Source organism: Gracilinanus agilis, chromosome 4 (genome assembly GCF_016433145.1).
Source record: "Gracilinanus agilis isolate LMUSP501 chromosome 4, AgileGrace, whole genome shotgun sequence".
Classification (NCBI taxonomy): domain Eukaryota; kingdom Metazoa; phylum Chordata; class Mammalia; order Didelphimorphia; family Didelphidae; genus Gracilinanus; species Gracilinanus agilis.
Window position 1 is genome coordinate 268,407,970 of NC_058133.1, and position 27,959 is coordinate 268,435,928.

The 27,959-nt window shown below is 43.3% G+C and overlaps 1 protein-coding gene across 1 annotated transcript in view; it reads left to right on the forward strand.

The window, feature by feature from the left end:
* GLP1R (glucagon like peptide 1 receptor) overlaps positions 1–26,510 on the forward strand; it is a 69,203-nt gene extending 42,693 nt beyond the window's left edge. The window contains exons 8-16 of the mRNA XM_044675299.1: positions 108–214; positions 2,359–2,512; positions 4,633–4,792; positions 13,806–13,866; positions 14,265–14,334; positions 14,516–14,604; positions 15,322–15,460; positions 16,478–16,519; positions 26,343–26,510. Coding sequence (XP_044531234.1) covers positions 108–214; positions 2,359–2,512; positions 4,633–4,792; positions 13,806–13,866; positions 14,265–14,334; positions 14,516–14,604; positions 15,322–15,460; positions 16,478–16,519; positions 26,343–26,510 — 990 coding nt within the window. The remainder of the gene's footprint in view (positions 1–107; positions 215–2,358; positions 2,513–4,632; positions 4,793–13,805; positions 13,867–14,264; positions 14,335–14,515; positions 14,605–15,321; positions 15,461–16,477; positions 16,520–26,342) is intronic.
* Positions 26,511–27,959: the final 1,449 nt, after the last annotated feature.

Sequence of the window (27,959 nt, forward strand, 5' to 3'; positions counted from 1 at the left end):
ATAGCTAGGGGAGATCACTGTCATACCTGTCTGAGTGGGGAGGAGGATGGGACTGGAAGTGATAGCTACTCCTATTCCTCCCCTCCCCTAAACTGACATCCACACAGAGTCACCCAGAGGAGCAGCTTCTGTCTTTCTCCATCGTCTACACTGTGGGCCATGCACTGTCCTTTTCAGCCTTGGTCATCGCCACAGCCATACTCCTTCGATTCAGGTAACTAATGGGAATTGGGCAGGAAAAGTGTCGGGATTGGGGAGAGGGGATGAGATCTTCCTTATAGCATCAGCCTGCCCCTAACTTTGCAAGGGAGTGTAATGGTGGGAAGTATGATGGATTTCCAATCAGAAGAGGGTTTGAATCTTCTTTTCAAAAACAAAACCAAACAGACACTTCCCAGCTATGTGACCCTGGGCAAGTCACTTGACCCCTCTTGCCTACCCTTACCAATCTTCCACCTATAAGTCAATACACAGAAGTTAAGGGTTTAAAATTAAAAAACAAACAAACAAAAAAAAAAAACAATCCTTACTTTCTTTAAGACAGAAGGCTAAGCAATTGGGGTTAAGCTACTTGACCAGGGCCACACAGCTAGGAAACATCTGGGCCTAGATTTGAACCCAGGACTTCCTGACTCCAGGTCTGGCACTCTAATGTATTGTGCCACCTAGCTGCCCCATCACAGACCATTTATTGAGCATCTATTATATTGAGAGGGAAGTGGTTAGGTGGTTCAGTGGAGAGAGCACAGGAAGAGCTGAGTTCAATCTGGCTTCAGACACTTCCTAGCTGTGTGACCCTGGGCAAGTAACTTCATCCCGTTTGCCTCAGTTTCCTTATCTGACAAACGAGCTGGAGAAGGAAATGGCAGACCACTTGCTATGCAACCCTGGGCAAGTCCCTTCATCCTGTTTGCCTCCGTTTTCTCATCTGCCAAATGAACTAGAGAGGAAATGGCAAACCACTCCAGTATCTTTGCCAAGAAAACCCCAAAAGGGACTCAAAAAAGATTGGACTTGAAAACAGCTAAACAAAAACCAACATCATGCCCGGAATCCCACGTGGGATTCAAATAAATAGATTCAATCTAACTCTCCCATTCCTGTTTTGAAAAAAATTCTATGATCTTTAAAAACTAACACATAGGAAAAAGGTCACCAGAATTCAATCCAGATTGAAGGAAACCTAAATTTTTCCTTCTGGCTTTACTGTCAAGTAGCTGTGTAATCCTAGGCAAGTCAGTTCCTTTGTCTGGGCCTTATTTCTGAAATGGTGGGGTTGGACTTAACTGGTCTCTAAGGACCCTTCCAGATCCAACAGTCCATGTTTGATGATTCACGAAGATGACCTTCCCGGTGTTTATTAGCTCCCACAAGAAAAGCCCTTCCCCAGGGCCAAGCCTTAATCCTTCCAGCTCCCATTCTAATCCTTTGCCTGTGGAAATAAGCAAGACATTGAAAGGCTGAGAGACAGGAAGGGCAGAAGCCTGCCTCGATGGGGAGAACAGGGTGACCCAGGCCATGTAGGCAGAATTAAGCATGCCGGAGAGTTGGCAAGGAAAGGGGAGAATTAAGGAGGCTTTATTCTTGAAGTACAGTGGGGAGAAAAGGTCTTCAAATGTCCCCAAAGAGAGGTTCCAGAGGCAGCTGGAGGGGTTTGGAATTCACCCTACAGGCACAGGGAGTGATGGGAAGTCTGAGGTGAGGAGGGCATGGCCAGAGGAGATAAAGGATTGTCTTGCATCCAGTGACTGGCGGCCCTGTAGGTGCTTCCTGGCTGTGTAGGGTGGAATTCTGGACTCCTGGTAGGTAGGCAGTTTAAACCTAACCCTCTCCTAGCGCAGATATTCTTTGCTCCATTGTCGGGGGAAAGGGAAGATTCCTGATGGAGATCAAAAGGGATCTTCTTTGTATTCGCTGGCTCATCTCTAGCTAAGGAAGGGTTTGCGTGTGGGTTGGATAGAGTGCGAAGTAAGGAAGACCTGGGTTTAAATCTAGTCTTAATCACTGATTTTCTAGGTAACCCTAGGTAAGTCACTTAACCATTCTCTGCCTCAGTTTCCTAATCTGCATAATAGAGATAATAATGGCCTTTCTCTCCCAGAGAAGATCATTATTGTGAGGATCAAATGGTATTACTGCAAAGCTCTTACCGTAGTGCTGGGCATGTAGAGGATACTCAGGAGTGTGAGCGTGAGTATGCGCTCACTCGCCCAGGGCTGTGTTCAGGGGGGCTCGCTCTCCCAGCGGATGCTGACTTGACTGAAGTGAAAATGGTGGGAGGGGGTGGGGTGAGCCAAGGCCAGCCCACTGAGGCTGGTGCCCGACGGTGGTGGGGCGGGGGCTGTGCTTCCCTCACAGACACCTGCACTGCACCCGCAACTACATCCACCTGAATCTCTTCATGTCCTTCATCCTCCGAGCTGTGTCGGTCTTCATCAAGGACGATGTGCTGAAATGGATGTACAGTACGGCCCCCCGAAGCCACCAGTGGGAGGGCCTCCTCTCCTACCAGGTCTGTGGGGGTGGGATGGGGTGGGATATATGAGTGCATAGATGGGTGGGGGGTGTATGGGTGTATGGATGGGAGTGAGGTATATCTATAGGTGGGGGGTATATGGGGTTTTCTTGGCACAGACCCTGGAGTGGTTTGCTATTTCCTTCTCCAGCTCATTTTACAGATGAGGAAACTGAGGCAAACAGGGTGGAGTGATTTTCCCAGGGTCATATAGCTATTAAGTATCTACTCTAGGGTTGGCATTCCCTCACCACCTAGTTGTGGTAGTGGTGATAGATGATGATAATAGTTCATATTTAAATAGCACTTTAAGGTTTACAAAATATTTTCTATATCAGTCAATAATCAAGCATTTATTAAGTACCTGCGGTATGCCAGGCTTTGTGTTAGGTACTAGGAATACAGAGATAAGAATGAAACTTTGTAATCCAGGGCAAGTCACTTCATCTCCTTCTGACTCAGTTTCCTCATCTGTAAAGTGAAGGACGTGGGCTCAGTGGCTAAGCCTACAAACATATGAAATAGTGCCTGCCCTCAAGAAGCTTCCATTCTATTGAGGGAAAATAATATAGAAATATATGTAAAATGAATATAAGATAAATACAAGACTATTTTTGATGGAGGAAAGGAACAAGAATGTATTAAGCACCTATTGTTTGCCAGGCACTGTGCTAATTATTTGATAATGATAATTATTTGATAATAAGTCCAAATTCTAGGTGGAGATATGTCCAGCAGGGGAGGGGAGGGATGGGTCAGAAAGATTAGATGGAGGTGAGCTAAGCTTTTTAAAAAGTAGTTTCATTTGATCCTCCCACTCTCCTGTAAAGTAGATGCTATTATTATCATCCCCATTAACAGGTGAGGAAACTGAGGATCAGGGTAGTATCTGAGGCAGGATTTAAATACAAAAATTCCTAACTAGCAATCCAGATTGAATCTAGCATTCCATCTACTATTCCACTGGTTCTTAAATTTTTTTGTATCAGGACCTCTTTAATTGCTTAAAAATGACTGAGGATCCCATAACGAGCTTCTGCTTATGATCCAGGAGTATGATGAAGTCAGCTTCCATTTGAACTGATTATGACTTTTTTTTACCCTTGCCTTCTATCTTAGAATCAATACTAAGTATCTGTTCCAAGGAAGAAGAACAGTAAGGGCTAGGAAACTGGTTAAGTGACTTGCCCAGAGTCACTTAGCTAGGATTTATCTGAGCCCAGATCCGACCCCAAGACCTCTGTCTCTGGGCCTGACTCTCTACCTGCCTGTATTATGACATTTTCAATGTGAACATTTATACCTCAGAAACAGACAAATGTTACAAATGAGGACTTGATTTATTTATTTTTGTTGTTGATGATAAACTAGATTTAAGAAAATGACAAAGAAAATGTCAATTATGAATATTAAACTTTAAAAGTGTACTTCCCCCGGACCTGAAAATCAGTTGTTAAATATTTACTAGCACACTCCTGGTTATCTCTATTGATACTTGATTCGAAATGAGAAAATCTTAGTAGTATTATGAAAGTAATTTTGACTTCATAGACCCCTTGAAAGGGTCTTGGAAACCAGGAGTCCCCAAACTACACTTCAAGAAATCTTTGCACTACATATATTGTTTAATAATGAAAATAAATTCCCTGTATTGAGTCTAAGAAGATATGGGGAAAGGAAAAAACAAAGTCTTTACCTTCAGGGAGTTTCCTGTCTGATAATTCTTGGGTCAAGGTGCCTCTAAGATTCTGGGGGAAATCATTATTGCCTTCATGAAGCCTCTGAGCTTAGGATGGGGGGTGATTTTGTCCCTGACCTCAGAGAACCTCTCCTCTTATAGAAGAGACATTCTTTGCCCTCAGGAAACTTCCAGTCATACAAGGTAGATTCAGGGTTTGCTCTTAGGAAGCTCCCAGTCTTATGGGGTATATACATAGTCCCTTCCTGCCAGGAAATCTTCAGACTTGGTGAGGAAGGTGAGAGAAGGAACTGCTTACCCTCAGGAAGCTCCCAGTCTGATGGGGAAGACCCAGCCTCTGGCCGAGGGAAGCTGCAAATTGACAGAAGCAAAGACTCATTGAGCCAAGAGTATTGATGTGGGTCTCACCTCCCCACAGGAGTCCCTGAGCTGCCGCCTGGTGTTTCTCATGATGCAATACTGTGTGGCCGCCAACTACTACTGGCTTCTGGTGGAGGGCATCTACCTGTACACCCTACTTGTGCTGTCTGTCTTCTCTGAAAGGAGGGTCTTCAGGTTCTATGTGTGCATCGGCTGGGGTAAGGGGGTGTGTGGAGAAAGGAGGCTGGTGTCTGGAACCCTCAGGGTTACCCCCATAGCAAGCTGCAGGTTCCCTGTGGGGGGATGTTGCTCCTAGGATATACAAGATGGCAGCCATATTGGTGGGAGAGGGGAGGGACTTAAGACAGTCATATTCCACCTGTATCTTCCCATACAGATGGATTCTGGGGTCTTTAGGCTTCATCTACCACCCTTTCCTCTGCCCTTCATCCAACAGACCTTCCTACCAAGAAGCTGCAAGGATAAATAAAATAGTCCTTTTCCCTCAGAGTCTAGGAATAGGGTGATGGTTGGGCACATCCCTTTGGGGACTCAGTCATTAGGCTGAGTATTTAACAACTGATATTTCCACTGTGTTTTAAGTTTTACAGAGACCATTCCTTACAACAAACCAGAGAGGTAGGTAGCACAGTAATTTCGGGAGGTGGAGTGGGATGGGGAGGGTGGAGAACCAAACCTATGATTACATGGAGAGGAGCTCTCAGTAGGAAAATGCCCTTTACCAAGTCAGGTCTGCACCAGCTCTTGCAGTTTATAGGTAAGAGAGTTGTTTGGAGCATAGGATTTGCCATGTCTAAGTGGCATGCCCTGAGTCATACTGCCAGAATATGTCAAAGGCAGAATTGAACCCAGGTCTTTGCGATCCTTGGGGCCATCTCCCTACTGTCTGTACTTCTGTGGCAATTATTATTATTATCACTATTTTGTGGCTGAGGAGTCTGAAGCCCAGATACGTAAAGTGTCTTACCCATAGTCACATGTGTGGGAGCTACGACTTGAACCCTCCTGACTCTTAGGTTCAGGGCTCCTTCAGACCAGCTCATGCCCTGCTACGCCCACCACCAAAATCACATCCTTTTCAGAATGTCCAGCCTCCCCTTCCTTATTTCATGAGATCTTCTTGGAAGAAGAGACTCCTCCCTTTATCTGGCTGCCTTCCTCTGCTCCCACTTAAAGTTATAATTCCCATCCATGAACCCCTTCAGCCCACCAGGGCAGGGCTACCACCTCTCCAGAACTTTTTCTTAGCACCCAAGTATGTCAAAGGAACGGCCGATACCAGGACCTGAGAACAAGAAAAGGGAATTCCTGACTAGGACAGGGCTCTATTGGACCTTGAAATTTGGGAGTGTGTGTTTTGGGGAAAGGAATCTCCTGGGAGATTCTGAGACCCTAGCTGGGTTTCTCTGTGCTTTGTCCTCCCTGGGAAGGCTGGGAAGACTGGCCTAACTTTCTATCACATAGCCAAATCTGCTATTCCTGCTGGGTCTTAGAATGGAAGGGGAAAGAACATAAATCTCTTTTAGAATCAAGCTGATCAGATATGACTTTCTTGGTTTCTGGTGGATGGAAGAGGAGGTCTGGGGAAATTGAAAGAACTGAGGTAGCTGATGTAACAGGAAGCCTCAAGCAGGAGACTGGGTGACTGGGAGGAACAATGAGCATGAATGGAGCCCAGCTGGAAATGTTTTAGCCAAAAAAGTTTGCTGAGAATGGCTGTGCCTTTTTTTTTTGCTGGAACATTTCTGGTTGTGTTTCTGCCTTTCACCAAGCCAAGACTTACCTGATGGGAGTGGGGATTGGAAAGGTAAGGGAGATGGATGTTGGGAGCCTTCTAAAGCTAAATTAAGTGCTGGGTCTGGAGTCAGGAAGATCTGAGTTCAAATCTGACCTCAGATACTTATTAGCTCAGTGACCCTGGGCAAGTCACTTCATCTCTGTTTATCTTGCTTTCCCCAATTGTAAAATGGGAATAATAATAGTACCTACCTCACAGGGTTGTTGTGGGGATTAAATGAGATAATATTTGTAAAAATGCTTAACAGCCTGCCCAGCATATAGTGGGTACTTAATAAATGTTTATTCCTTTCCTTTTTTCCTTACTTGAACTGAGAAAACTTTGGTAGTGACAGCACTTGGGAAAAATATCCTCTCCTCTTCCGTCCCTCCTCTCCATTCTCTTGTATATAACTCTGTCTTATCCCCCTTCCCCAAAATGTCTCCCTATTGCCCACGGAATCAAATCCAGACTGTTCCACTTGCCATTTAAGGGTCTCTCTAACTGAGCACTATTTCTCTAAACCCATTTCTTGTTACTGTTCTTCATGGATTATGCTCAAGTAATTTGTAAAAGAATTTGCCTAAATAAAATCAAGAACTTGGCAATCGATTGAATATGGAGTATGAGGAGAAGGAAAAGTCCAGGAATAACGGAGATCGAAAACCTAGGTTCCTGTAAGGATGATGAGACCTTCAAGAGAAATAGAAGAGGAACAAATGTGGGAAAGTGTGATAGGGTGGACAGGGAAGATAATGAATCCCTTTGGAGGCATGTTGAGTTCCAGATGCCCATAGGACAACAATTAGAGATGCCCAACAGATGATGGGAGAATGGAGTTCAGGAGAGTGGTGAGGCAAATATAAATCTAGGTATGATCTGCACAGAATTGATCGCTGAACCCATGGAAATTGGAAAGGTCATCAAGAAAAAGAAATTAAAGAGAAGAGAGGAGGACCTTTGTGAAGAATAAGGGGGATAGGACATGGATAAAGATCCAGAGAATTGAGGAACAGCCAGATAGGAGAACAAGGAGAAAGCAATATCATGAAAAAAAACCAGAGAGGAGAAAATATCCAGGGGAAGAGGGGAAGCAACAGTGTCAAACGTAGCCAAGAGGTCAAGATGGATGATGACTCAGAAGAGATCATCAGAATTAGCAATTAAGAGTCCATTGGGGACCTTAGAAAGGGCAGTTTCAATTGAGTAAGGAGGTCAGGAGCTATATTGCAAAAGTTGAGAAATGTAAGGGAGGAGAAGAAATGTTTTCCTCATCAGCTTGAGGACTGTTGCAGAGCAGGGAAATGACCCATCCTCCACCTCACAGAATTATGAAAATGGAACCCAAAGAGGGCCACTTAGCCCAGGGGTCATAAATTCAACATTTCAGATTTATTTGAAATTTATCTGTTGACATAGTACCTAAGATTTGTTCATCTTTCCTTGAGCAAAGCAGAGAAAAGCATAATGTGAATTATAGGTTTTTAACAGTCCAGCATAAAGGGTGCCAGGGGTGTGTATGTGTGTGTGTGTGTGTGAGAGAGACAGACAGACAGACAGACAGACAGGCAGGCAGACAGACAGACAGACACTATCATTGCAAGTGTACAGGTCCATGGGCATGCATGCAGATTTGAGATCTATGATCTGGTATAAACATGTAGTAGATTGAAAAGAAGATAGTATTTGGAGTCAGAGAAGACAAGTTTGAATCTTGACTCTTGTTATCCTAGCTATGGGACCTCAGGCAAATCCTTAATCTCTCTGGGTCTCAGGTTTCCCATCTATTAAGACAAGAGTTGGACAAAATGATCTCTGAGTTCTTTTCTAGCTGTAACTCTTATGGCCCCTCATTTACAGAGAAGGAAACTCAGGTCCTCTTCAAGTGACTCCCCAAAATGATGCAGTGGCGGAATTAGGACTTGACCACAATGTCTTGTTCTAGTGGTCTTTCTACTCAATTTTCCTGCCCCTCAGTCTGAAAGTTCACAAAGTCCCAGCCATATCTTCCCAGGGCTCAGGATATATTGAGGGAGGAAGCTGGGACCTCTCTAAACTTCTCCCTAATACCTCTCACCCTACCCACATTTTTCCTCCTCCATTTTCTGCTTAGAGACTCCAGATCTCTTAAACCTGTGCTCCGGGAAAGTCATCAAAGTACAGTGAAAGGGGTCAGTTCAAATCCTATCTCTGATATACTGATTGTCTAGATGGCCTTAAGAAAATTAATTAATCTTTCCAGGTATCAATTTCCTCCTCTTTAAACAAGGAGATTGTATTAGATTAATTCTAAAGTTCCTCCCAGCAATTAATTTTTGATCCTATGATCCCTGTTGCTGAATCTGTCTGGGATACCCAGTAGTGGACAGGAGAATGGATCATTAGGGCTCAGTTAAGATAAGCTAACAAGGGGCAGCTGGGTAGCTCAGTGGCTTGAGAGCCAGGCCTAGAGATGGGAGGTCCTAGGTTCAAAAATCTGGCCTCAGACACTTCCCAGCTGTGTGACCCTGGGCAAGTCACTTGACCCCCATTGCCTACCCTTACCACTCTTCCACCAAGGAACTAATACACAGAAGTTAAGGGTTTAAAAATATTAAAAAAAAAAAAAAAGATAAGCTAACAAAGGGGCAGCTCCATGGCTCAGTGGATTGAAAGCCAGCCCTAGAGACGAGAGGTCCTGGGTTCAAATGTGGCCTCGGACACTTCCTAGCTGTGTGACCCTGGTCAAGTCACTTAGCCTCCATTGTCTAGCTTTACCATTTTCTGCCTTGCAACCAATACACTGTATTGATTCTAAGATAGACAGTAAGGGTCCTCTTAACAAGAGGAAAAAAAGATAAGCTAGCAGGTTCCTGTTTAGCTGATGGCCATGGCAAAGCTCTCCTAAAGGTGGATGAGACAAAACCATAGGCTATCTGTCCCTACTGGGAACAGTATCACTGTTGTTCGTGTCCCATCGCCATGGAAACAAGAAGGCTGACAAAGACAGAGGGATCAAGTGAAGACAGAGAGACCCGGTGTCAAACAGGTCTCACTGTGGGTAGGAAGACTGGTGGGGAAACAAAGCCCTCTCAAGGCTCTTGATCTATTACATTTGAAGAAGAAAGTGGCTATTCAGGGGAAGGAGAGGCAGCAAGCTGCTTCTCTCCTACACAGTCTGCCCCCATCTCTCCAAATAACAGCGAGAAGATACTTGAGAGCTAGAGCCCAGTGGAGACCCCAAACAGGCAGTCAACCTTGCAAAGTCAGGGCAGCCTGAGAAACTATTGGCTGCTGCTAAAATTAAGGATTAAAAAGAAAAAGATTGGTGCTTTTGGTTTTTTTCTTCACCTTCGTGCCCAAACCTATCCTTCCTCTCACTAGCAAGCCATCCTTAATAATAAGGACAATTAAAAAAGAAGAAAAGAAAATAAGCAAAACCTACAAACAAAAAATTAGGCATATGTGCTCTTCCATGCCCATAGACTCGCCAACTCTACAGAGAAGAAGATTTCTTCATCGCTTCTTCAAAATTAAACTTGGGAGGAGAGGGCAGCTAAGTGGTTCAGTGGATAGAGAGCCAAGACAGGAGGTCAAATCTGACCTCAGATACTTCCTAGCTGTGTGACCCTGGACAAGTCAGTTAACCCTCATTGCCTAGCTGTTACTGCTTTTCTGCCCTGGAACAAATACATAGTATTGACCCTAAAACAGAAGGTAAGAGTTTAAAAAAAAAAAAGGAATTTCAATGTTCAGCCCTGCTAAATCTTTGTGATCCCATTTGGGGTTTTCTTGGCAAAGATACTGGTATGGTTTGCCATTTCCTTCTCTGGCTCATTTTATAGGTGAGGAAATAGAAATATAGAATAGAATAGGAAATAAAGATGAGGCCAAGAGGGTTAAATGAATTGCCCAGGGTCATCCAGTTAGTATATGTCTGAGGCCAGACTTGAACTCAGGAAGATGTCTTTGTAAATCCAGGCCAGACACTCTATCTACTGTGCTATATAGCTGCTCTTGAGAGATTTCAGTAGAACCTACCAGAACCCCAAATCCTGTGTTTAATCACTCCCACAGGTAGCTGTGTTGCTTGCAGCCAAAGTATGGTTTGGTAGCTTTGATGGAGAATACAAGTACCAAGGAATAATTGTTTTCCTGTATGAGTTTCACTTTCTTATTTCTGATTGAAATTTTCCAATTTTCCATAGTCCTTAGTCCTCCTCCCTTCAGCCTGGGTCCTCTTTTCTAAATGGGGGGGGGATAAAAATGGGGGGAAGAGCATTTGGAATGCTTCTTAGTCAGAGTAGGACTTTCTGTGTATTTTGTTTTGTTTTTGCTTTACAGTTATTTATTGCTAAACTGAATTCTGGCAACAGGTTCCTTTACAAATCATATTTGTTCCAAAGTTTTTCTTTTCTCCCCACCCCCAATTTCTTTTCTTTTCTCAGTTACATATAGAAATAATTTTTGACAATTGTTATTTGACATTTCAGAATTCAGATTTTTTCTCTCTCTCCTGAAGCAGTAAATAGCCTGATCTAGGTGATACCCTTTCATTTATTACATATTTCCACATTGTTCATGCCCTTTCATGTAATATATATTTCCACATTGCTCATGTTATGATAGAAGACATATATCACACATGTAATAGAAATCTCATGGAGGAAATATAGTGGAAGTTGCATGCTTTGATCTTACTCAGACTCCCACAGTTCCTTCTTTGGCTGTGGAGATCATTTTCATCACAAGTTCCTTGTGGCTATCTTCGAGACTTGCTTTACTGATAATGGTTTAGTTCTTCACAGTTGATCATTGTATAATATTTCTGTTACTGTATATATTGTTCTTCTGGTCCTGCTCACTTCACTTTGCATCAGTTCATATAATTTCTGTGTGTTTTAAAAGATTTTTAGAACAAGAAAAGAAAAAGTCTTTATTAAGGAGATGTTGCCAACGGTCACTCGACCTGACTGACAATGGCTACAGGGTGCCTACTCTCCAGATTCTTGCCCTTTCTTCTCTATCTCCATCCCTGTCGCTGCCACTCTTACCATTTCACTCTGGATGAGGGGCAGTCTCCTAAAAATGGGCACTCAGGTGACCAGAGGGTTAAGGATTTGGAGAGAGAAGAAGAAAGAAGGAACCTTGGGCATCTATTTTGTCCTAGATCTGGAAAAGACTTTTGGAGGTCTTCATATCCATCCCTCCCCTTCCAAGAACTTCCTTTTAAAACACAGGTAGAATGATAGAAAGGGCCAAAGCCCATCGGAGTCAGAATACTCCAGTTCAAATCTTAGCTCAGGCTCAGTAGCTGTGTGACTTTGGACAAGGAGTCTCACCACTCTCAGTGAGACTAGGTCTCAGCCTCCTCATCTGTAAAATGGGTATGATGATACACTGCCTATCTTCTTAGTGAGGAAAAGTGTGTTGTAAACATGAAAGCACTATAAAATATGTGAGGCTGATATTTTTAAAAATAATTTATATTTTTCTCCTGACCTTACTCCAGACTGATCTACTTACTGTTCCTGGAACTCTTCATTCCCACCCTACCTCTCTTTGCATAGGCTGTCCTTCCAGGTTTTACAATGCACCCTTCCTCACCTCTATCTTTTAGAATCCTTATCTTCCTCCAAGACTCAGTTCAAATGCATTTTCCTTCACAAAACCTTTCCTATTTCCCTCAAAATTATCTGTTTCCTTTATGGAGTCAAGAGGACCTGGATTCAGACACTTCCTAGCTATGTGACCCTGGGCAAGTCAAGTCACTTAACTCCAACTGCCTAGCCCTTACCACTTTTCTGCCTTAGAACTGATACTTATATTGATTCTGAGACAGAAAGCAAGGGTTTTGAAAAAATGAAAAAAAAAAAAGTATCTGTTTCCAAAGAGGCAGAAAATAAGCAGAAGAAAAACAAGGGCAGGGGGTAGTGGGGGGAGTATGTACTTCCTCAATTTATTTTTTATTTTGTTCATAGGGATGTATGAAGGGTGTGCTGAGCGCACTTAGGCACACCCCAATGTCTCAAATTATCTAGCGCCTTATTTTTAAAGTTTGTTATTTTTCAACCAAAATTTAGTTAACTGTTTTAAATTATTTTTAATTTGTTTAATGAATAAAATCATCTATGATGGAGAATTCAATAAATGCTTGCCTTAAAAAGAACAAAACAAAAAATGAAATTCTCTGGCTGTACACTCTGATGAAATGCCTGGCAGGGGCTCTATTTCCTGCTCTGTTTTGTGCATTTTATCTCTCCCTACCCCTTTAAATATACACTCCTTGAGGGCAGAGCCTTTTTAAATTTTCCTTTCTATCTTCAGCACCTTGCATAGTGTCCTGGACATTGTAAATATTTAATAAATATTTTTTAAAAACCCAACAACCCTTATGCTTTGTTTTAGAATCGATATTAAATATAAGTTCCGAGGTAGAAGAATGATATAAGATCTAGGCAATTGCGATTAGGTGACTTGCCCAGGGTCACATAGTTTGGTAGCAGCTGAGGCCAAATTTGGGCTCAGGACCTCCCATCTCCAGGCTTGGCTCTCTATCCACTGAGCTACCTCGCTGCCCCTAATAAATTCATTTTATAAAAAATTATATTTGCAAAGCACCTACTATATCCCAGACCCGGTACTGAGGGTTAGGAATACCAAAAAGGCAAAAGACACTCCCTTTCCTCAGGGAGCTTTTCAGTCTAATGACTGCTCACCTGGATCTTTTCCCTGCCATCCACCGTTTCCACCCTCATCCAAGTGTTTCTCTGCTTAATGTCTCTCTCTGCTGTTGTCTATCCTGGTTATATGAGAGCCAGAATCTGTTTCTGTGTCACTTGATGGGGATCCCCCCCAGGTTAATGAATGATGATGGTGGTGACATCAGTAGGACAGAAGCCTCTAAGCTTAAGCCCCAACTTTTTGCCAGTGATGGGAATGTGGATCCATTGCCCAAGGTCTCTGGGCTGGGGGGTCACAGAGGACAGAGATTCTTAATCTTTTTTTGTGTCATGCCCCCTTTTAGCAGTCTGGGGAAACCTACAGACCCCTTCTTAGAATCATGTTTCTAAATGCATAGGATTATAAAGGAAACCAATTATATTGAAATATTCTTACATATGTGCATATATGCATGCCTGTTGTACATGTTTGTGTATATAAATGTTTATGTGTATATGTGTACATGTAACTCACACCCCACAAGCTCACGGACCCAGGCTAAGAACCCCAGTGTAGGGAGAGCTAGTGTAGGGCTTACTTCCTTGCCCTAACCCTATCTCCTCTTTTGTCCTCCATTTTTCACTCATAAGATAACATGGCTTGGGGGCTGGCCAGAATTCCATCTTAACAAAGTTAATAAATGGCTGGTGCCCTCCTCTGGCCTGCCAGGTACCACCAGGCTGGCTGTCCCCACAGCCAGCTTCTTTCTCTCCTTCTCTGTCTTTTCCCAGGTATTCCTCTGCTGTTTGTTATTCCCTGGGGCATCGTGAAGTACCTGTACGAGGATGAGGGGTGGGTGCCTTGCTCAGATACTGGTGGTTGGGTCTCCTTGAGGGGTTCTGGGGGCTGGTGAGGGGAGGTGGGCTCAGGGTCAGCAGGGATGTCCATCCCAGAGGGATCCCTGGGAATCTGTAGGTCTGGCTGTATGATCCTTGATTGTGGGGAGGTAGGGAAGGGTGAGAATTAGATACTCGGACCCCATCCCTCTGGATGACCCCATTCCTCCTGTCCTTGTTATTGTGGGACATTCTTATGGTCCTAGGGACTAGGACTTCATAAAGGGTTTGTCCGGAGAGTCAGCATTGCTGATTGTGCTTCACACATGTTATGTGGCTGTGCCTATTTCTCCTTATCTATATCTGGTGGGATTTCTGTGTGTCTTTCTGTGACTGTGTGTGAATCTTCCCTAGATGTTGGTCCAGAAACTCTAACATGAACTACTGGCTGATTATCCGGCTGCCCATTCTCATGGCCATAGGAGTAAGTGACTCTGGGGGGGGGCGAGTGGGGGGAGGATGTTTATGGAAGCTTTAGTGGGAGAAAGGGTTAGAGCTAAGGGGAGGGCCAGGAATAAAGGAATATAAGGAGGGAGAGTGGAAGGGGGCAAGAAGGGAGAGCTAGGAGTGATGGTACTGCACACCCTCCCCTCTCTACTCCACAGGTGAATTTCTTCATCTTTATCAGAGTTATCTGTATCATCATCTCCAAACTGAAGGCCAATTTGATGTGCAAGACAGACACCAAGTGCAGGTGATTGACAAGTTCCTCTAAGGGGAGATCCTCATTGTGCATTGTATTCCTTCACCTAGTTTTTGTTTGCTGCTGTGTTGGTCATGTACATATGGACCTGTCCCTCTCCAAAATCAGAGTCATAGAGCTGCAAGAGGAAAGGACAGCAGGTTCTCAGTTACCCATGGTCATAAGAACAGAGAGAGTCTGGACAACTGAACTTCATGGATATATCCCAGAACATCCCATTTTAGATAATCTTCAACATCTCCACTAGCTCTTTCGGGTGATTCAAGAGCACTGAGTTCCTTTTCCAGCCTCTAAGATGCTAAACTATAGAAATAAGATATACATGCATGACACAAAGCAGCAAATGTTGAGGGAAGACAGTGCAAGGTGAGAGCCTCATTGCTGAGGGGTGGGGAGAGCAGAAGTTATCAGTAGGGGCTGGCAATTCAGGGAAGAGAAGGGATTTGGGAGTTGAGTTATCTTAGAACTAGTAACAAAGTGAGGAATGGAATGGAACCCAAAGTCTCTTCCTCATAGATACAGTATCATAGAATGTCAGAAACTGCCTAGTCTCTAGTTCAAATCCTTCATTTTACAGTTGAGAAAACTGGGACCAGAGACAGAAAGTGTCTGGTCCAGTCATACAGGTTGCAGAGCCTGCCTTCCCAGTTTCTGATTCCTCTCACTGAATTCCCCAGCAGTTCATGGATGTCTCTTCCTAATCCCCAGGCTGGCCAAATCAACCCTGACCCTCATCCCTCTGCTGGGGACCCATGAAGTTATCTTTGCCTTTGTGATGGATGAGCATGCCCGAGGGACCCTGCGTTACATCAAACTTGTCTATCAGCTCTTCTTCACATCCTTCCAGGTAACATTAAGAACCAACAGGGACAGGCAAAGGAGCTACACACATCCATGTAAAGCTCCTTAGACCCATCAAAAGCCTCCCTATCATTTGGCCCTCACATCTCCCTGAGAGGCGTAGACAAGGCAGCCATTATTCTTATCCCCACAGAAAAGATGTGTAAGAATTAAAATTGGGTTTGACTCAATATGAGAGTTATAAAAGTGAGATTGTGGTCACCGTTTATAAAATATTAGCTCTTAAGTCAGAAATGACTGTTAGCAGCTTTTATGTTACAACAAGGTAGAGATATTGAAAGTGGGAAATGTAGGAAGGAGACAGAGCCTTGTCTAGCCTACAGCCTTAAGTGCTGCTCCGGTGAAGTCTGGCTCAGCCCCTCAAGTCCTGGATCTCCATGTGGAAGTCCCTGTGGCACCTTCAGCCAGGAGTCCACCAACGCAAGCCTCTTCCTTCAGCTCCATTCACTCACCCAGTAAGCCTCAGAGCTCACCCTGAAGAGAGTGTCCCACCAAAGCACCAAACTGAGAGAGGGTCTCTTTGCTGAAGAACCAAGGAAGCCAAGAGAGAATCTTGTTCTTTGGTCTTGCCTTTGATAGACCTTTTTCCATGTCACTTCCTGTCTCTCTTCCACATCACAGGAACCAATCACAGCCTCCCAATTTGCCTAGCACTGCCCGGGGTGGGGGCAGTGCTTGTGGCCTTTGGAGGTGTGAGCTAGTAAGTGACTTGTGAACTCTCCTACCTAGTGACCTACCAAGTGCTAAGTGGGGGCACTTCAAGTTCTTGATTTGATTCACTAAAAATAGACAAAGGGAGAGTTGATTCTATCTTCACAGATGAGGAAACTAAAGTGTTAAAGATCTCTGTTTCCAGAACTTCCTCTGATAGTGTGTGGGGTGAAGGGGTTGCAGTGTTCCAGGTTGGGGGTGAAGCAAAATATTTGAGGTGGCAGGGGTGCTGAGGACTCCTCAGACCTGATCTATGGAGCATTAGCTTCCTGACAATAATATTTGGTTTCAGGGACTGATGGTGGCCATCTTGTACTGCTTTATTAACAATGAGGTAAGGAGTGGGGAAGCTGGATGGGGGGAGGTGAGGGAAGGGGGAAGAGGAATTAAAAGGTTTGGGAGAGGCTGCTGCTTTGAGTGGTCCTTCAGGGGGCACTGGACAGAGTAGGAATGTGGTCCCTCCTTAGATAGACTTCCCAGCCAGTTTCCCATTCATAATCCAGTTCTGCAGTTCCTTCCCACAGAGTTATCTTCTTTGGGAGGAATCTGATGTTTTTCATCTCAGAGTGATTTTTTCTCTCTCTCTCTGTTGACCACTAGCCTCCACCAATGTCCCTTACCACCCACCTACATTCTACACTTGTCCAGTGTAAGTTCAGGAAGGTAAACTCATTTGAATGACAATTTTAATCCAGATATTATTAGGGAAGTCTGCCTGTTAACTAAATGGTTATTCAGTGAATATCAAAGTGTAACATGGAGATGGCAGGGTAGAATTCCTGCAAGATACAGGGTCAAGCCCAGAGTTCCAGGTAACATCTCCATGTTACACAAAGTTACAGAGAACTTCATTGATTAACTAGTGAATTCCACCAACATTTATGGATCCATCTGGATACAGTACAGAGGAAGAAACAAAGTTCCTGCCTTCAAAGAGCTACCAGTCTAGTCGTGTTATAACTAAAAATTAATCTGGAGACTAGATTTATATGCATTTATTAGTAAAAAGAGAGGAATAAATAGAGGTAGAGAGAGAGATCTCAGCCTTTCTAATTTTAGGAATAGATCTATGGCTAGATCAGTTAAGGAATAGCCCAGAGAGAAGCACCAGCCCAGGGAGAGGTACAGAAAGTAAGCAAGTGACTCCACTTCACGCCCTCTATTTTCAAACCCTGTCACTTCTCCCTTTCCTTGGCCAATGGCTTTCAAACATCATGCCATCTGCCCTTCCCTGGCTCTGCCACGTTGATAGGAACCCAGGCATCTATCAGACACGCCATGTGACTCTGAGATGTCTGTGTCCCACCACTAGAGTTTGAGGGATCCAAGTCCTCTAAATAATTTACTTCACACAGTAGGGAAGACTCATGTACATCAAAAGTATTACATGCTTCAGAGAGTTATAAAGTGTTATGACAGTTTACAGAAGGAAAAGATCATTCCTGGCCAGGGCATCAGGGAAGGCTGCTTCAGGAAGATGGCATTGGAGCAAAATCTTAAATGCTAAATGGGAATTCAGCAAGTGGAGAAGATACTGACAGCATAAGAAAGGACTTGAGCATATAATGGGAAAGCATGGAGTATATTAAAGGGTATCTATATAGGTAGATGGAAAAGCATGTCTGAGAAATCATGGATGCTGTTGTAGATTTGGGAGTCACAAGCATTGAGGGGATAAGAGAAGCTATGTGAGCAGATAGAATGAAAATGGAAGAGTATTCAGAGAGAAGAATAGAACTGCCCAAATTTAGAAGTTGGGAGGAGGGAGTAGAGCCAGCAAATAAGACATAGAGCCGATAGTCAACAGAGTAAAAGGAAATCTGGGAATGGACATCATACAAAAGCCAAGGGACAAGAGAATTTCAAGAAGAGCAGAGTTGTCTGATGCCCCAAAGAATGCTAAGAACTGAAAAAGGCCATTGATTCAGGCAATTAGGTATTCAGTGTCATTCAAAAGAGCAGACTCAGTAGAGTATGGGGAATGGAGGCCAATTATAAGTGCTGAGGAGTGGCTGAGTAGTAAGAGAAGTAAGTTAGTCTTTAAAGAACTTTGGCAATTAAAAAAAAAAAAGTCAAGAGATAGGGCAATGCCCTGAAGGGGTCATGGCTCCATAAATATTGGCTGAATTAATTAATTAGCCTTGACTCAGAGGAAGCAGAAGGCAGTGGGCTCAAGGCCACACACAGGTATATGGGTTAACCTTGCCAAGGAAGAGGACCACTTTTTCCTCTAAAGATTGGAGGGAAGAAGAAGGCAGCCGCAGCAATTGAGGAAGGAATTGAGAAAGGGCTGATCAGCCCAGAGAGATGTTGAGGGAGCTCATGTCAGAGGGCCTTCTGAAAAACCAAAGTTGGCATCTGCTTGGAAGGAATTTGTCCTTTTCCCCCCTTTTCTTTCCTTTTTTTTTTTTTTTTTTTTTTGAGTCTATTCGTTTTTGAGGGTTTTGAGTAAGACTGGGAGTTCAGGGAGAGAGGTTTGGTATGTTTGTTGTAGGGAATGTGATAGGAAGTCAATAAGAGATGAATGAGTTGCCAGGCAGCAACAAGGGCTCATGCCCTAAAGGTTCACTATGCCAGGATGTCATTTGTAAGACTTGGACTCCCTTTGTTGTTTATTCATTTCAGTTGTGTCCAACTCTTCCTGACTGCATTTGGGGTTTTCTTGGCAAAAATATTGGAATGGTTTGCCATTTCCTTCTCCAGTTCATTTTACAGCTGAGGAACAAATAGGGTTAGGTGACTTACCCATGGTCATACAGCTAGTAAGTGCCTGAAGCTACAATTGTACTCAGCAAGATGAGTCTACCTGACTTCAGACCTGGCACTCCATCCACCATGTCACCTAGCTGCCCTTGGCTTCCTTTACAAGAGAAGCAAATTCATGCAACTTAATCATTCACTGACAGCCCCTAGGGTGGAGGTGTGTATTTCAGCAGAGGGCTGATGTTGGAGTCTCCCTCCCCTCTGGAGACTAACAAGTGTCCTTGTAAATCTGAGTCATCCCCTGATGGGGTTCAGATGACTACTAAAGCCTGGCTTTTAACAAAGGACAATGAAAATTGATTCAAGGATCTTTTTTCTACCTAGTTTTGGAGAGGTGGAATAACAAAGGCTAGAGACCACTGTGATTCATTCAGTTTGGCCACAGACAGAGGCGTTCTGTGACCTCTTAAATCCAAGGACTAGGGGTGGAAAGGTGGGAGGGGATCTAGTATGGTACTTGTCCCCTCTTCTCTTTGGTGGGAAACTGCCTAGATAGAAAAAAAATAAGACACTAATGGGAGAGAAGAAAGAAATAGGAAATGACCGTCTGTTCTCTGATCATTGTTTAAAGACCTGTACTACATCAGACACGTCTAGTACAGGAATTAGAGTAGTGGGAGGAAGAGTGACTTTCCCAAAGCTAACCAGACTGCCTGGCAGGAGGCAGACCATGAACAGTTCTCAGTCCCTCCCCCTCACCTCATGCTTCTCCACCACTTGGTGAGAAGGGTGTGAATCAGGCTCCCCTCCCAGGTGAGCTCCAGGTCACCTGCCCCAAAGTCCATAGGTGAGAACCAGGAGATGAAGCTGCTCAGAGTACCATCTCTGGACCCCTGAGATAGGGCCCCTCTGTCTTCCTTTGCCAGTACCCAGTGCTTCTCTCTCACCTGACCCTTCTATCTCCAGCCATTTAAGATTTTGCTACAAAGCTGGGAAGGCACAAGCCAGTTCCTTAGGTTTATATTTCAAACTGTTCTTTTTCTCAGCACCTTCTCAGACTCCAAATTGTTCAAGTTATTGTGGGTTTTCCACTGGCTTTGAGTCCAGTCCAAGCAGTCTCAAATCACATGGGCTAAGGATAAAAGGGATCCCTAATTCTTTCTTTTAAGAGGATGTTAACAAAAGTATTTCCCCAATATCAGAGAATGTGAGATCTGGGAAGGTCCTTAAAGATCAATTAATCCAGCCCCTTTGTTGTAGAGGTCTGAAAGGCAGGCAGAGAGAAGAGAAACTTGCCCAGTGGCAGAATTCAGACTAGATCCTGAGTCTTATGACTCTCAGCTCACTGATCTTTCTTTTCCTTTTTTTCTTTTTTCTTTTTCTTTTGAATATTTTCCCATAGTTACATGTTTCATGTTCTTTCCCTCTCCCCCAAGTCCCACCCCCCACCCCTGTAGCCAACACACAATTCCACTGGGTTTTACATGTATCATTGATCAAGACCTAATTCCATATTATTGATAGTTGCACTAGGGTGATCATTTAGTGTCTACATCCCCAATAATATCCCCATTGAACCATGTGTTCAAGCAGTTGTTTTTCTTCTGTTTCTACTCCCACAGTTCTTCCTCTGAATGTGGCTAGTTTTCTTTCTCATAAGTCCCACAGCTCACTAATCTTTCCATACTGATCTCATTCTCAATAAGATGTGTGGGTGCAGAAGACCTTATTCTCATCACAGAGATGAGAGCATAAGATTTTAATAAATGATAATAATAATAAAAGCATAGATTTTAAAGCTGGAAGGGACTATAGTCCAGTGAGTGTTGGCCAGCCTGTTCATTTTTCAAATAAGGAAACCAGGGACAGCTAGGGTAAAAGGCTAGGGCAAGATTTGAACCCAAGACTTCCTGAGTCCAAGCCCAGCCTCCTCTCTATCCACCAAACCACCTAGGAGTGGGGAGATAGTGAAAACCCATCTACTGCGGCTTAAAGTTCCATCTCTATTAGAAAAGAAAAGGAGGCCAGTACAGGGATCCTGCCTACTCCCTTCTTTTTATTTCATCCTTCTCAGGTACCTAGGCTCCTTCCAGATTCTAGGGATGGCTCAGTAAAGCCAGTGACTGGCACAAATGGTTTCTGATGAATGAGAGGCAGTCCAGGCTGCCTTGCCTTCAGTTTTCCCCAGTGGACCTTTTGGAAGAGCTTTTTTAAAAAAATGAACAAAACGCTGAAATATGTGAAACTAAAAACTGTGTTCCCTTTAGGAATTATTCACAGGTCTTATGGCCAAACCTCTCATCATCCTCCTCTCTCTGCCTGAGTGGTGATTTGCTGCTCTGGACCTTGTCCTGGGTCCTTTATTTTATGACTCCCAGAAGCGAGGATAGGCTCATCTCCCTTACCTCCCAAGGAACAAACCTTCCCTGAGGCTTAGAGCACTGAAACACGGACAAAACAGAAAACAAAACAAACATTTATTAAGTACCTACTATGTGCCAGTCACTTTACAAATATTATTTCTCTTTCTTAAAAAAAAAAGCTTACCTTCTGCTTTTATTCTAAGACCAAAAAAGCAGTTACAACTAGGTAATTGGACTTAAGTGATTTGCCCAGGGTCATACAGCTAAGAAGGGTCTGAGGTCATATTTGAACCTAGGATTTCCCTTCTCTAGGCCAGTCTCTCTATCCCCTGAGCCACCTGGATGCCCCTAAGTGGCATCTCTTTTGATCCTCACAATATTCTTGGGAGATAGGTACTATTAGGATCCCAATTTTTCAGTTGAGAAAACTGAGGCAAGCAAAAGTTAAGTGATTTACCCAGGGTCACACAGCTAGTAAGTGTTTGAAGACACATTTTAACTCAGAGCTTCCTGTCTTCAGGCCCAGTGCTCTATCCATTATGCCAGCTAGCTGACTTTAGGGAGCCATTAGGAGAACAAGATTCAAAGAGCAGAATTTGGCTGGAGAGTATGAGAAAGTCCCTATCTACTTCCATACCCACATCGCTTTCTGTGTCCACTCTCTTTTCTTTTCTGTTTTCCACCTTCTCCCTTTGTGGTTTCTGCCTACCTCTCCTCAGCTCCAATATATACCCCCCATACAACATATCATAAAAAAAATAATACATCAACCTAGAAGCCCGACTACATCTCTTTGGATTCATGTTGAAACAGAGTATCCCATTACCCCAAATCACCACCTTTATGCCCATTTTGCTAATGATATTGATTGTGTAACATTGATAGGGACAGAACCGGGGAGTCCTTTAGTGGACTGCCGGCTTCAGATGTGACTTTGAAGGCAAAGTTGCCCAAAATTATTAGAACATCAAAATTTTCTTTTGTCCACAAATAATGATGCATTGACCTTGATCATGTATCCTCTTTCTTATTGGATTCTTCCAGTGGAAAGGTTTTATTTCATCTTCCCTCTATATCCAACTATCATCAATGATAGCAAATATATTCAGCTTTTCTCACTCCTAATCCAATGAACATCTAACACAATGGAGCCAGAGAAGTCAGTTTAGTGTAATGGAATGACCAAAGGAGTAAGAGGTGAAAGAATTGGATTCTACTACATGACTTTGGGCAAATCGCTTTACTTCTCTATGCCTCACTTTCCTCATCTGTAAAATGGAGATGATAATACTTTCTACTTTCCTCAAAAAGTGATTGTGAGATTATATGAAATCCTGTCCATGAAAATGCTTTTTAAACTGAAAAACACCATCCCAACATGAAGTTTCATTGTCCTTTCAAACCTTGTCTCTAAGTCTCATCACCTGATGGGATCTTCATTGGGCTTGATGCCTGCTTTCCTTTAGATCCCATCCTGATTCCTTTCAAGCTCTAGCCTCCTTCCAGCTGCTTTTGAGAGAGCAGCGACATGTGTTGCCATCTCCTAGGAGTCCACAAAAGGACACGAGCCATTCCCTTGGGTCAGTGCCACTGCCACCGAGTGTGTCTCTCTATGCCCAGGGTTGCTATGGCAATGCCAATAGCTTCAGTATTATAGGAAATATGGTCAGAAATCTGGCTCTGGAGACTGCCACATTTATTCAGGTTACTGGGGATATAGGCATAGGACAACTGAGGTAGTGGAGGCAAGAAGTGAGGAAGGAAGGGATATGGAAGGCAATGTTGATTTTGCTTACCACTGCTTAAAAGGAAGGAAATAAATATATACTATTTTATAAAAACTCTTTCATCTTAAATCAATACTCTGTACTGGTTCCAAAGTAGAAGAGTGGTAAAGGCTAGGCAATGGGGGTTAAGTGACTTCCCCAGGGTCACACGGCTAGAAAGTGTCTCAAGTCAAACTTGAACGCAGGACCTCCCATCTCAAGGCTTGGCTCTCAATCCACTGAGCCACACAAACATATACTATTAAGGACCTACAATGTGGCAGGCACTTAGTTAAGCATTTCATCTCATTTGATCCTCACAACAACCCTGGGAGATAGATGCTAAAATTATCCTAATTTTACAGTTGAGGAAACTGAGACAGAGATGAAGTGATTTGGCCAGGATCCAGCCTGAAGCAGGATTCAAACTCATCTTCCTGATGACATCTTCCTCAGGACTCTATCTGCTGTACCACCTAGCTGCTTCAGTAAATGCCTGCGGAATTTAATAATAATAACAATAATAAATGTTAATACTCATTATATCTAGAATTTAGATAGCTCAGAATCCATCTAATCTAATCCTTTTGTTTTACAAAACATACTGAGCTCTAGGAAGGTATGGGAATTGATCTGTAGTCCAATGGTTTATTAATTTTTATAACTTCAGTGAACCTGGTATATACATGAGTAGGGGCTCAATTGCCTAAGTGCATTTCAATACCCTGGTTGGAACAGTGAGAAGTGTTTAAAGTCCTGCCTTCATGACAGATCTCCTGTTCTTGTGAGACATCCTACTCACTAGGAAATCTCCCCACAAATGAGGATTTTTCACATATAATTTGCTTTGGCCCCTCCATCAGACTCCTGTACCTCCTGTTCTAGGCAGAGACCCAGGTATAAACAACTGAGGTGGGTTCTGGTTGGCACAGGACACATTAGTAAGCAGGGGCAATGTAGGATCAGCAGGTTAGGCTGGCCAGAAGCCACCCTAGGGCACGACAGGAAATGGGATTTCTCTGTTCCCTTTTTCCTTTCTGCATCGGTCTTGTTGTAACTTCAGCTCCTAAGATAGGAGTGTGTGCACACAGAGGACTCCTCTGGACATTATCAGCTCTGAACAGAAAAGTTCTTTTAAGGGATGGCATGCAGGGTGGTGCAGACATTTCTCTGTACTGGGTTAGATCAATGGAAGCTGTTGGGAGGAGAAGGAGGAAAGAGGTGGGGGAGGCAGGGAGTAGAGTGTTTGCCACAGAGACTTGGCAGGGGAGCCCATAACTGGCTTACCTTGCCAACAGCAGTTGCACATCTGGCAAGGCAGGCAGTCCCTCCTGGAGGGAGATCCTAAACCTCAAATCTGGTAGAGAGAATGGCCCTGACTATATATAATTAAGCGCCCAGAGGAAATTCCTCCTTCTGGCCCTGGGGAATTATATGGAGCAGCCTGCCTGTTAAAGTAAGCAACATTTGCCTTGAAAGTAAAGAATAGCTTCCATTCTTGTGATCCCAGGAACTAGATGTGTGATTCAAAACATGGAATATGACATTCTCTGAGACCAAGGAGCCAACCTTAGGGGGACACATTATTGACACCAGAATTCTTTTTTAAATTTTTATTTTTATAAAATTTTTTCCATGGTTACATGATTCTTCTTGTCTCCCTCTCCCTTTCCTTGCCCCCTCCTGGAACTGGCAAGCAATTCCACTGGGTTTATACATGTTTTATCCCTCAAAACCAATTTCCTTATTATTCATTTTTGTATTAAAGTAATATTTAAAAACCAAACCCCCAAATCATATATCCATGTAAAAATCATAAATCATGTTTTCTTCTAGATTTCTACTCCCACAGTTCTTTCTCTAGATGTGGAAGCATTCTTTCTCACAAGTCCTTCAGAATTGTCCTGGATCATTGCATTGATATTAGTAGCAAGGTGTATTGCATTTGATCATCCCACAATGTTTTACTTTCTGTGTATAATGTTCTCCTGGTTCTGCTTATTTCCCTCCGCATAAGTTCATGGAGGTCTTTCCAGTTCTTAAAGAAATCAAGCAGTTCATTATTCCTTATAGCATAATAGTATTCCATTCACCATCATACACTACAATTTGTTTAGCCATTCCCCAATCCAGGGCCTCCCCGCATTTTCCAATTTTTGCCACCACAAAAAGAGCAACTATGAATATTTTTGTACAAACATATACTTTCCCATTTCTTTTTATCCATTTGGCATAAAAACCTAGTAGTGGTATTGCTAGATCAAAGGGCATGCATTTTTTAAAGCCCTTTGGGCATAATTCCAAATTTTGGCACCAGAATTCTTAATTCTCTGGACCATCTTCTCTCCACAGGCATGAGGGGAGATGAGACAAGAGGTCACAAAAGCTGTGTTTGTGTCTCTTTGGTTCTAGGGGAAGAATGATATTACTTTATATTTTGCTGTCAATACAATCCATTTCCTGCTGGACACAGACCTTGTTTTCATTGACTGGTGTTCTGAGTTTTTTATCAGTTCACTTCCATTCTCTTGTTCCCAACAACCTCCTTATCACTTCTGCTTTCTTCAAGCTAATAGACTTCTGGATGCATAGACATACTGGGAAGGGACCAGTTCATGGGATGATAAGGTCACAGATTTAGAGCAGGAAGGAAACTTAAAAACACTAGTCCAACCCTCTCATTTTATAGATGTGGAAACCAAGGCCAAGCTATATTAGATGGAAGAGCCAAGATTCAATCTTAGGTCTTCTGACTCCAAATACATAATACAAAACTAGAACCTAGTTCCTCCTGAGTACCGGCTCAATATCTATTATCTCTATACTATTCTTTTTGTTCCTTTTATCTACTCATTTTCACCTGCAGATTCAAAATATGGTTTAGAGACACTTCAGTAGAGGAGAAGGGGGTATTGTTGTTTTTCTCTGAAAAGATCCAGCTCCAGTATAGATATCTCACATAGAGACTGTGAGATGAAAATTGGGAATATGTGAACCATCTCTCTCTTGTTCATCCTCTCTTGTTAAATGATACTGTGATGGATTGTAAAATGTACTTAGCTGAATCTCAGAGTTTAGAGATGGAAGAGTCCAATTAGGTCATTGAGCCCATTTCTCTCTCCTGAGAAGAGGAAAATGGGAGACAACAATAAACAATTTTATCAGGATATTAATTTAGGTGCCTGAAGGCCCTGATGCGTCTCTTAATATAAGACAGTTGATTTTTTTCTCCTTCCCCTCTAATGCAATAAAGTGAAGCTTTTGCAATTTGTGGGTGGTTAGTTTACGTACTTGTTTTCACTTTCCTCTGCTTTTCCCATGAAAGGTCCAGTTGGAGTTTCGGAAGACTTGGGAGCGCTGGCGACTAGAGCACTTGTACAACCAGAGAGATTGCAGCATGAAGCCCCTTAAGTGCCCAGCCAGTAGCTTGAGCAGTGGCGGCACAGTGGGGAGCAGTCTGTATGCAGCCACCTGCCAGGCCACCTGCAGCTAAGATGCCCAGGTCTCTCTCCCTCATTACTACCTTGAAGTCCCAGCTAGGGAAGACCCCAGAGATGAGGGGGAATGGGTACTTGGACAAATGTGCATGCACATACACAGTCACTTACACCAGAGCTTTCTGCTTTATCCCCTCCCTCCCCCAACCTATCCACCGGGCAAATGGATGATGCCTCCTGGGACCCATGGACATACACATTTTCTCCAAGGAAGGGCAGCCTGCTAATTTGATCACTATGTCGGAAGAAGAGGAAAAATGATCGTAGCTAAAATGAGGATTTCTTTCCGTTAAAGCATAAGGCCCCTGGGGTTCCCCAGACAGAGCAGCAAATCAACCCCAGTCCTAAATTCAAGGTCAATAGCCAATTAGTGTAGCTGGAGCTGGGAAGTAGGGGATGGAAAGCAGCACAGAGAGTGGCTGATGAAATTACAAATACAACACAGGGCCAGTTTTGAATGGAGATGTCACTTGGCTCCTGCTAGAGTCAAATTGCCCCAATATTCTGCTTAATTAAAAGTCTGTGTAGAGAGGCTGTTGCTATTTGTGTAGCCCCTGCCCCTTCAACTCATAACTGACTTGACTTAAGTCATTTGCTAAGACCAGAACCAGCCCCATTGTTAAGCAGGTCTCTGAGCACAGGAACCTCAAATATGTAAAGGACTGAAAGAATATGAGGTAATCCTCTCCATGAGAATGTTCCTCCCTTGAATCCTATTTTTCTGAGCCTGAAAAGCTGTAGTAGACCTTCAGCTGAGAAACCCAGGCATTTGGGAGGGAAGTTGCTATAAACCTTGGAACCTTTCCTAAGGTCTAGACTTCTAATTCTCCTCCACAAATAGCTTAGCTATCTCTAACATTCCTCTAGGACGGCTTTAGGGGCCCAAGTATTGTGCTAGAGGCTGAGGGGTTGAGGGGTGGAACCACGCTGCATGAATATGTTACTTTTCAACAGTTCATCAGACACCAGGGACTCACCAGAAAGGTAATATAGCTACTAGAGAGGATGCCCTCTTGTCAAGGATAGATCAAAATGTCCAGCAATCACTAAGGAGGCAATGCCTAACTGCTCAAAGTTTCATTCCTTTGAAAACCATTCATTAGTGGATATTTCAAGTCTCTTAGTTTTTCTTTCTTGCCATGAATATTTTTCAATTGTGAATGTGCAGTTCTTACTTCTCCCACCTAAAGAGATCCAAAATGAAAGTGACTATAACAGGTTATTGAATCATGTGGGGGAGAGGTGGTGTAATTAGTTATTGAACTCATTCATACTTTGTACTAATTAGCTTTTGCCCTGTCACCAGCTGCAGCCTTGTAAATAATAATAATAGTAATAGGGAAAACTCCATCATTCCAGCCCCTTCAGCCATGAAGAGGCACTAGATACATACCAACATGGAAGAGAAGAAAATGAACATCCAGGAATTCCAAGGATTGATTTCA